The following is a 10,774-nucleotide window of genomic DNA, read 5'->3' on the forward strand; positions in this document are numbered from 1 at the left end:
AAGGACCTATATTGTTCCCGCGGGAGCATAGATGGATTCTGAAAAAAAACCGGACAAGTGCGAGTCGGACTCGCCCACCGAGGGTTCCGTACTTTTTAGTATTTGTTGTAATAGCGGTAACAGAAATACATCATCTGTGAAAGTTTTAACCCGTATACCTACTTGGTTCGTATGTATTCATACGAACCAAGTAGGTATAAATGAGTTTTACTTTGAAAATACTAAAGTTTCGATTGCTGTTCAAAAATATGAAAAAACTTGCCGACGGCACATCCCAGATACTAAAAAACTTCGACTGGCCAAAAAGCCGCTCCCATACAATTGAAATTACGTTCTACTCCTCAAACGAATGCCTAAAATACATAAACAAAACTGTTATACAAAGAGTATAAAACTAGTAAAACTTCTACATGCTCTAATTTCTTTTTTCAATTTCTAGAAACGAAAACTAGTAGCAGATACAGATATTTGTGCCATTTTCAACCAAAAGGGTTCTTATTGTCGCTTGTCAGTAAGGCGCTATTTCCATATAGCTTCAATTAGAAATCAACCTTATCGAAAAGCGACAATGTGGTACCTTTTGATTGAAAGCGTCACATATATGTTACGTAAATGTTAATCATTAATGCCGAGATACATAAAATTTAAGCATGTTGTTTTAAAATGAGAACGTAACATCGATTGTATTGGAGCGGCTTTTTGGCGGCAGGTTCGTGTGACGTGTGACTTAATACAGCGCCTATGGATGGTATAGAAAAGATGCCAATCTCTTATGGCAGAATTGTTGCAAAAGTGACCGTTTTCAGCTTTAAATAATAGTTCCTAATCTCTCCGGTGGCGCTAGTTAGGCTCTGGAACATGAGTATAACATGAACCATATAAGGCAACAAATAACCCGACCAAATTACGTAGGTTGTTTTTGGTAGTATTTCGGTGTATGGTGGCGCCGCCTAATTACTGTTTTTGATGGACACTTTTCATACATAGAGATTTGGCTCCTTTATATAGTCTCCATGACAGCGCCTTTACAACCACAACGTCTGTAAGGCACAGAATAAATAATAGTACTTACTAAAGTACAGAAGATTCTCTCTAACAAAACGCGACTATTACGAGAGAGGGAGACGCAATGCACAACATGCACATTTGACAAGTGGAGTACCACCCTTACCGATGATATTTTCATGTGATTTGCAATTTGCAATACAATAAAAACACTGTTTAAAAAAAAATACCGAACTCTGCCATCTAGTGAAAAAATAACAAAGAAAGGTATCTGCCATCTAACGGAGAGTAGATTACAAGTTGTAATTTTAAATAGCACTACTCTTTGCTAGATGGCGCTACAAGTCCTGAAAAAAAGTAAAAGGGAAATAAAGCAAACATTGATAATTCATTGAAATGAATAGTGGAATAGATAGAAGCTTTTACGATCGAATATAGCTTATTTTTATTTGTGGTAATATCATCTCGGAGAACTAAAATAAAAAGTCGTCTGTTTTTTTATGACCTACCCAATAACGGCAAAGTCAAAAGGAAATAAAGCTGCGAATTCATCAGCAATGTGTTAATGTTTTTAAATTAAAAGTACCTATAGCTAAACATGTAAGGAGTCTTGGAGCAGAAAAAAAATTGGTTAACCTACATAACAAACTGAACGTTAAGAATGTAATTAGAAACTTATCGTTATAATTATAAGACGAGGTACCTCACTAAAGATATATGATAATAATACTTTATATTTATTTTCTTTTACGACTAATACCTATAATTTCATCAATTAATTGTTAACAGATGAACGCAAAACACGGCGTAGGGAAACGCTCATTTTCGACCTACATAATACGTGGCGCAGCAAAATAAACATACCGAGTCGTGTTACCTAGCTGCCTAGGTACTGGGCGGGCAGCTCGCACATAACATGAGCAATCAATAAACTACGTACCTAACATAGCCGGCATGTACGCCAGCCGCTCGGGCCCGGCCTCTGCCGCTTCATATTTACCTATACCTTATACCGATATGTTCCATTTTCCTGTTCCCAGAATATTCGGCTGCAGTACCGTACTACCGTGAATACAAGTACTCCGATTACAATCTTTGAATGAATTTGAATTCATTGACGAATTTATTATGGTACCATTTAAGATATTACCAATCGATTTTTTCAGTTTGCAACAAACAAAACTTAAATTATTATGTGTACTATTCAGAAATACTTGCATTTTATCCGACATGCAAATTACAACCGATTTAAAAATAACATCGACACAGTATATCCGATTGTTCACGAAAGAATACCGATATCGATCTCTATATCGATTTTTTCGTCCATAGATCAACGTCAGCAAAGTCTATGCTCTATTGGTGTCAGCTGTCAATGACACTTCTACGTTCGAACGTATTTTGCAAAATTCATTTTTAGTTTTGCATCAATATGATCTTATTCTTATATAATTAGTGTCTTAGTTTTAATATTTTAGGGTCGTTGAAGAATATGGCGTGATATGTAAATAGCATTGCAGGCATTGTGTTGTATATTTGGAAATATACGAAGATTTTCATTGAAGATGGTGTCAACTTTGAGTCGTCAAGAAAAATTCAATCAAGGTTCGCCATATTTTGAACCCTTATTTGGGGGATGTATATTAATTCAAGTTAATAAATAGTTTTTACCGTGTTGTTCTTTCACAGCGAGAAGAAATTTCTGTTTTTATTTGGATATTCAAGACCAGGGACTATGTAGATCGATATCAAGAAGACTTCAAGACATGGCTTTAGTGAGTATATACTTTTTTACCGCCAAAATCATACTCCACATTGCGTATGCCCAGCTAAGGTGGTATACGTTGCATTACTTTGCTGCATGTATTTGGTTATGTAGCAGTGCAAGTTCAATAAATAGGAAATCCACATCGACAACGGTATTTGGGGTGCTTTTCAGGTCTATCAAATTTCGTCGCTTTATCTACGTTCCATTTCTAATATTATGATTATTCTTGATTAGCTATCTAAGTGTGAAAACAACATAGGCTTATATTTTAAGCATATGAGCCTTAAATTAATTGTTGTTTTCGTTTTTACGAGGTGAATTGGATTGATAACAAACTGGCATAAAATAAATAAACATTTAGGTCTCGTATCTGTTAATAGAAATTTGCGTAGTAATGGAACGTGATTGTAACGGACCAATCAGAAGCGTTGCCCCTTCCGCTGGACAGCAGCGCCGCTAGCGACCTAAACAAAAACTAAAGCGAAATAACTCCATCTTGTCTGACAGATTTGTGTGTTTATTGTGAATATTTCGTTTAACTTTAGCAAATGTACCTATTTACTAATAATTACTATTATATTGAATGCGTAAACTACCTGGAATTCCGTTATACATTAAATAATACGAACATTTAACGGGTGTCGTAATTCGGAGTGAATCTAGCAGTGACGAAGTGTCCATCTCATTGAGTGGTATATAGTTACTTATTTTTGTGATAAGCGGAGCGCGCGGGGCCTGCGGACGGCTTTTGTGTAAGTATATATGTTCGGCGACGCTTACATACTCGAACCGACACTGGGATCGTGTCATAATTGTTTAGAAAACGGTTTAAAACATAGTTTGTACAGTGACCAGTCGGGCGCGTAGCTTGCGTTCGATTTTAGGTCATCTTTTGTACGGTCGCGTTAGAGTCGCCGCCACAGCGCGAAATGCAACGGGCCGAGGCCGCGCGTAGCAACCTCACACCCGCGGTGCACTCTATCCATTTTAAAAGCGGTATAAAAATGTAGTTTCCTATCGGTAACGCGTGTGTATGCTTAATTTTTGACAGTTGATATTACTTTTACCGTCTCAAGGGGATGTGGTTCTTAAGACGTCAATAGTAAGGGTGAGTTTGGTGTGTGCAGAGGGGGCATGTTATTTTTTTGCGCGGGACGGTTGGAGCGAACGAAGGGCGGGATGCCGCGGTGCCGGCGCCACGCTACGTTTGCTGACGGTATTTCAAGGAAAAGTGCGGTGTATTATTGTATTATGTAGCTCGGCGCGGCGACCGCCGAGTGGCGCCGTTACCTCATCAACTAGATACTTGTATGCCACTACTTGATGCTCACTTCCTCTGCATGCTCTTGTGACCGAATCAGCGTTTTACCGTAAAGGGGGCATTGCGTTGCGACATACGTGCTGGGTCACACTGCCAGTTTTGTGCTGACTTTCACATTTTTGTTTACTTACTGCACTGTTAGCATTTTTTTTTTATTTGACAGTGACAGATTTTCTTATAAGAGTTGCTAATTATATTTAATTAAAATTTGCTGGCAACACTACAATACTAAACTGAATAACATGTTTGCATAATTTAGAAAATTCAATTTAATATGATTTTCTCATTCAGCTAAGTGTAAAAAATCCTTAAAATGAATGGAGGGGAATGTAAAAACTTCAACTGTCATGATCCTCACAATGACCAAGTGCCTTAGAAAAATCGCATAGCTAAAGCACTGAAAGATGCTGTTATTACTATTAAACATTTTAATAAAGGAACAATAACTTATCCAAATTACTTTGATCTGCACTTATTTAATTTATTCATAAAAAAAATAAACATCCTGAAGCATAAAGAAATGTTGTACTAAAATGTAATTAATAAAATAAAAAAATGTTAGGCTGGCAGTGTGTATATCTTGTTTATCTAGATTATTATTTGTAACATATTACAGTAATACTAACAGAAACGCTTTTTTGTTCATTAAAAAAATGCTTTGTAGATTTTCTTTCAACCTACTTGTATTTTCTCAAGACAGCAAAAAATGTTTTAATGAGTGTTAATAAATAAAATGATTTATTTTATTTCTTGTTCATTGAACATACTAGTCACCAAACCAAAACCTTTTAATCTAAGGCAAATACAATTTTGATGTCTGAAATATTATTCCCAGTTCAAAGGCCATTCAAATAGGCCTTTGGTCATCTAGGCTATAGGATACCTTCAGTGGAAGTCTGCGAGTTTGTACAGATCCCAAAAACTATAGATCCAATGTTTCGGATTCTTTCTTTGTTTTGGGTTTGTGAAATATGTCTCACGATAGTTAAGTTCGATCACCTATGAAAGGTCCCCCAAGTCTGTTCCCTGCGGAAGGGTGCCCATGAGGCTGGCTACATTACCCCGCTGGATGGCTATGCCTATTTTTTGCCATAGGAATGAGCCAGCCCTAGGGTCAACCGAGGTCTCCAGTAGTTTTTTTTTTTTAAATAGTTTTATAGTTTGGTTAGTGTAAAACATTCCCGCACCCTAAAATCCGGGGTATGGTCATAATAAAAAAAAATACTATTAATCTTAATTAATAATTTTTTAATAAAGTTGAGCATTTTATTCTCTCATTGTTGTCACAAGATTCAACACAAACAATCATCAGCCATAAAGCTTCGCTTTATCAAAAATCACATACATTTTATCTAGTCAGCGCTATATATGAAAAATGGTGTTGCTGCGCAGTTGCGCCAATGTTGCGTCGAGCAGAGCAGCAGCTGTATAATTGACTAGACGCCGACGCTAGGGGGGTCTCAGTCACAGAGCGTCACATGTTACACTGTTTGCAGCAACAAGAGGCGTGCCTGAGCGGTCGCGTGACGCACGTGGTGCGCGACAGCGGCGCCGGCGCCGCGCCCCCGCGATGGCGCCGTGACTCCGCCCGCACGCGCGCCGATGCCATGCTCGACCGCGTCCGCCACGCGCCCACTCCACAAAACTACGTGCTGCTCTCTGTTGAGAAGGTAACTGAAGGTGAAGGGTCTAAGTTGTAAGCGGCCTGCATAGGCTGCGGTTTACTAATGTATTGCCAAAAATCGTTTCCCAAAGTATTACTTCCCAAACTATTTTACGCAAATTATCATTTGGCAAAATTTCATTTCGCAAATTTTCATAATCCAACCTAACCTAACCCAACCTAGTACGTCATTTTCATTTCGCAATATGGGGTTGGGAAATGAAATGGTTGCGAAGTAAAAAAACTTGCTAAAATTTCATTTGGAAAATGAAACTGATGCCATAAGTTTGTTGGGAAGTGAAATTTGGCAAAAAATATTTTGGCTAAACGGCGGTATCCCATAGGCTGCGTATGGTGTTCGGCGTAGAGCGTGCGTTGTCTGGTCTTTGGGTGATGCGGATGCGCTCGCCTCGAACAGTGTTGCTGCCCGCAGATAATGATGATTACTGGCCAAAAATTCCCGAGAATCTCAAGACAAATTCCCGAAAATTAAATATACTAGAGCTGAACTGCATGGCATTTGCACTGACAAAATATGATTATGTCATCATTAACATCAAATTTCTATGAGAATATGACGTTTATAATAATAATAAGTCATCACTGTAATTCAAATCGTTGCAAAATTAGCTTCGACGGATACCCTATAAAGGGTCTTCATAGTTATCATTGACTAAAATGTAGAAGTAACTAACTAATCGAAATCTTGGGTAATAGAGAGAGAGACAAAAGAATAAATGTTACTATTTCTATGGCTATATTAGCTTTATCAGATGTCCTGTTAAATTCTAATCTCACACTTTGTGTCACTGTAAACATTTCAAAAGATAAAGGTTGGTCTCTGTTACAAAACACACTTCCTAAGAATCTTACTCTGCTTGTTAAAAATTTACTTCACATCCAATCCAAAACAATGCATTATTTTCCTATATACTTATGTATACCTTATGTAAATGTAGTTACTACACTAAAGTGCAAAAATAATGCGTCATTTACTATTTATGCACTTTATAAACTTTATTTTCCTGCTTTTTCCATTGGTTGATAAAAATACTGCTCTGCTATGACACTTTCTTTTATGGAATAATTCAGAAATAACTAAGTTTTGCATGTGTTTTACTGACCAATGGAAATTCGCTCTTTCATACTAACCGCTTTCTTACGTTCCTATATATATTTACAGCTAATTTGAACTTTCAGGCTATAGCTCTATTGGATAAACTGTATGACACGTTCTTCGCGGCCCCGCGTAAATCGAATGTCAGGCTCTTCACAAAACATTATATCAAGATTGAATTTTTGGACAAGTATGAACCATAATTTTAAACTAATTTTACTATAACTTTAGCCATACAACATGTCTATAGAAGGGTTTCTTTTTCAGACAGTGCAGGCCTCTGTATAAGGAGTTTGATGCGTGGCCTGAGATCTCATTAGAACCTAACCCGGAGAGGAAAGAGAAGGAGCCCACTATAAACCAAGGAGTCACGGTCAATAACAACTACCAAAATACTATTGGACAGAATCGCGAGTAAGTATTTTACTCATAAGTTTTTTGCAGGATTTTGAATGTATATTGTATATATGTGTATCTGTAACAAAAATGTATCTTGTATCTAAAAGTGTAGTTTTGTATAACACCATCATATAATTCTATGGAACCTATTTTATATTTCTATTCTATCTACACATATAAACTCAACTCCTTACAGTATTGATATTGTGTACATGCAGTAGAAATTATAAAGATTAAAATTTTCAGAATGACACGGAAGAACAATCGTCCGCGAATAAAAGAGAAAGAGGACAAGGAGCCTCAGGGCGGGTACTGCGAGGCGTGCGGCGCCATGTTCGCCGACCTGGCCGCGCATGCGCGCTCGCCGCGCCACGCCGCGTTCGCGCGCGACACCAACAACTTCCTCGCGCTCGACTCCCTCATCGGCGCCTCCTTCCTGCCCGTCAACGGCGAGCGCCGCTCCCTCCGCAACGTGTGCAACGGCGAGCTGGACTCCCGCAGAGTCAACGGCGCCCTAGACGACGAACCCCGACGCACGCGCTGCAGGAAAACCGACAGCCAGGAGGACCGCCAGTATTACAAAGTCGTCGGGGTCAGTACGAAGCTCCGCTCCAGCGGGGGCTTCGTCGCCAAACGGAAGGATTCGTCCCCGACGTGCAACGGGGCGAAACCGCTCGTGGTCAAGTTCAGAAAAGTGAGACGCTCCGAGCTGTCGGTACTCAGTGATGAGGCGGAGCAGTTCATGTTTCCGAAACGCGCCAGTTCGACTAGCTCGACTTCTTCGGATGACGACGATGATGATGATGATGAGGACGAAAAAAAGGAGTCTCCTCGGCGAAAGACGCCGCCCCAGCCCGCGCCGGCGCTAGAACGGCGACGTCAAGCGCGTCCGACCGCATTAAAAGAGGAATCATCCGAGGAAGACAGCTGGCTAGATGACAAGCAACGGCGAAAGCGACGAGTGGTCCCCGTCGTGAGGAGAACGCGGCGAGCGCCCTGCAAACCTCCCACGCCTGAGCCCGAACCGCCGCCCGAAATAGAACTACCAGTAGAAAAGGAACCTCTCCCGGACCCTGAGCCCGAAGTGAGTCCGCTCCGAGAGGAGCCGGTCGAGAAATGTATGAAGTGGGAGGATGGCCGACTCAAGTATACTCCGGCGGTGGAACAGTTGGAGTTCGCGTTCGAGAGCGTGCCGCGGAGCGAGCCCTGGTTCGAGACCTTCACGCGGCAGGACCACGACCAGGTCTCGGTCAAAAACGTGCCCCGGTGTTTCGGTAAGACGTTTTCATTAAAAATTTTAATCTTCATTCACAATCGAATCTTCCCCCATCAAATTTGCTGATAAAATCGCATCGGCCTACCCAATTTTTTTTTCGCGTTAGGAACTGTTTCTTTTGTTTCAGCATTATACTCCAAGTCGCCGAAGTTACCGTACGAGATCGGTCAGCTGCCGCCGCTGAAGCCGGACTGCTGCGCGCTCAGCAGCCTGCCCCCGCCCGCCCCCGCCGCCCCCGCGCGCACTCCGCGCCCCGAGCGCTACGGCACGCGCGGCCTGGAGTCCCGGCGGCTGCACAAGCGGCTCGCTGCCGTCGCGGCGCAGCACGACCGGCCGAGGAAGTCCCCGCGCGAGCACGCCTCCACGCTCGCCATGCTCGGCTCGGCCGGCCTGCCCCGCCGCGGGCCCGACGACTCCAAGTCCACCGCCTCCGAGGACACCGTCAGCGACGCGCTCAGCGCCAAGCCGGAGCCCTCCGAGGCGCAGGAGGCCGACGAGCGGCTCCAGAAGTTCCTCTCCGAGGTGTTCGACGACGCGGCGGAGTTCGAGCTGGACGAGGTGGACGGCGGCGCTCTCCCCGCCGCGGCGGCGCCGCCGGACGTGCTCGGGCTCGTGTCCGAGTGCGACGGCTGCGACATCATCCGCAACGAGATAGCGGAGGTCGCCGAGCGGCGCCGCGCGCGCCGTCGCGGCCGCTTCAAAAAGAAGAACAGGACCGGCTGGCCCAACCAGAGGAAGTCGAAGAAGAGCTCGCGCACCGACAGCTCCGAGAAAACCGAGAGCAGCCTCGATCGGTCCTCGGTCGCGTCCGCGGACACGGCCGACGACACCTGCGACGAGGACCTGTCGGAGATCGAGGAGACGAGCCCGCCGAAGGTCAAGTCGGAGGACGAGCGGGAGGCGATGGACGTCGAGGGGGACGGCAAATCCGACGACAAGCCGCTGCGGCTCGACGTGAAAGTGCTCCTCGAGGACGAGAAAAAAGCGGAGAAAGTGGCCAAAAGAGGATCGGCGCGCTCGTCCGTGTCGGAGGAGGCGGAGGAGCGAGGGAGGAAGAAGAAACGCGCGCTGAGTAACCTGGCCAGTTGGCTGCAGCCGGTCGTGCGCGTGGCGCGCGTGGACGCGGCGGCGAGGCGGCTGCGCTCCGCCGCCAAGCCGCGCTCCAGCCGCCTCAGGTAGCGCGGGACCCGAGCGAGGCTCCCTGTACCTGATGCGCCATGTACCATGTCGGTGCGGGCGACCTGTACTACTGACGTCGACGATTCCAGTGGAATCTAAATTTATTTTTATTGAGGGATATGAATGTGACAAATGTGCCGATTGAGTGACAATTTTTTTGAGTTACCTAGCATAATTAACTTTCGTAATGTTATCTTCCTGCATATTAGTTATTTGCTCCTTTAGTTTAGTCCATAGTGAGTTTAATTGCTATTTGTTTTTCACTATATCATTGTTTTTTATTTGGTCATTTAAATTGACCTTTACGTTCTTCGCTTATGCAGGAGGATGACATTATGTAAAGTGTGACAAACGTAGCGTTTCGCCATAGTCGTCAATTTCGTTGTTTTCGTCTCGTACGCGCTGTGAAGTCAAGACTTTCTTAAAAACATGCCGTTAAAAGATATAGTGCATAAATTTATCAAGACTATGTTTTTGAGGCTGGACATAGGGTATACCTATAATTTAATGAGTATTGTAAATAGACTAATTTAACCGAGTGTCCGTGTGTGTATCTGAGAGAGCTTAGTCTGTATATAACTGTTGCACGAATGCGAACTGTTTCTTTTCCTTTTTATTTATAAACAAATGAAAGTTATCTCGTGTAATTTCGTCATTAAAGTTGTATAAAATATTATGATTCTCAACATGTCTTTTATTTATTCTCAACTGCCGGGCTAGCACATGATTGGCGCGAGAGTATCTCGCCGCGACATAGACTACCCGTCCCTCTTTAATTCATACTGTTAGTAAAAGACGGGTAGTCTATCTCGCGGCGAGATACTGTCGCGTCAATCATGTGCTCGGCCTACTGCTTCCATTCGTAAGTTTCATAACATTACGATGCATTTTTTTAAACATTTCTGCTCCATATTCTATAATACCAAATGTTTCTTTTATATCGACGTTACCTACTCTAACGTCTATTATATTGCGAACCTGAATAGCTAGGAGCGAGGACTTTCCATATAGGTATTGCACGGCCTCGCATAGCGTATTGATTTCCG

General features: G+C 42.9%; 1 protein-coding gene across 4 annotated transcripts; it reads left to right on the top strand.

Moving 5' to 3' along the window:
* The first annotated feature begins 2,365 nt into the window (after window positions 1–2,365).
* On the top strand, window positions 2,366–10,414 carry LOC134746293 (serine/arginine repetitive matrix protein 1). Of its 4 annotated transcripts, XM_063680658.1 has the most exons (7): window positions 2,366–2,610; window positions 2,695–2,780; window positions 5,591–5,764; window positions 6,958–7,064; window positions 7,142–7,288; window positions 7,520–8,547; window positions 8,677–10,414. In XM_063680658.1, the coding sequence occupies exons 1-7, from the start codon at window positions 2,571–2,573 to the stop codon at window positions 9,726–9,728; spliced, it is 2,634 nt and encodes an 877-aa protein (XP_063536728.1). In that variant the 5' UTR covers window positions 2,366–2,570; the 3' UTR covers window positions 9,729–10,414. The 4 variants fall into 4 exon arrangements, with proteins under 4 accessions (XP_063536728.1, XP_063536732.1, XP_063536731.1 ...); XM_063680659.1 differs by lacking the exons at window positions 2,366–2,610; window positions 2,695–2,780 and adding an exon at window positions 3,067–3,525; XM_063680662.1 differs by lacking the exons at window positions 2,366–2,610; window positions 6,958–7,064.
* The last annotated feature ends 360 nt before the right edge of the window (window positions 10,415–10,774 follow it).

This window comes from Cydia strobilella, chromosome 12 (genome assembly GCF_947568885.1).
Source record: "Cydia strobilella chromosome 12, ilCydStro3.1, whole genome shotgun sequence".
NCBI classification, from domain to species: Eukaryota; Metazoa; Arthropoda; class Insecta; order Lepidoptera; family Tortricidae; genus Cydia; species Cydia strobilella.

Excerpts from the sequence above, each read along its gene's own strand:
- LOC134746293 (XM_063680658.1), top strand. The coding sequence starts at position 2,571 with ATGGTGTCAACTTTGAGTCGTCAAGAAAAATTCAATCAAG. Across the intron at positions 2,611-2,694 it reads TCAAGAAAAATTCAATCAAG|CGAGAAGAAATTTCTGTTTT; the intron begins GTTCGCCATATT and ends GTTCTTTCACAG. Across the intron at positions 8,548-8,676 it reads AAACGTGCCCCGGTGTTTCG|CATTATACTCCAAGTCGCCG; the intron begins GTAAGACGTTTT and ends CTTTTGTTTCAG.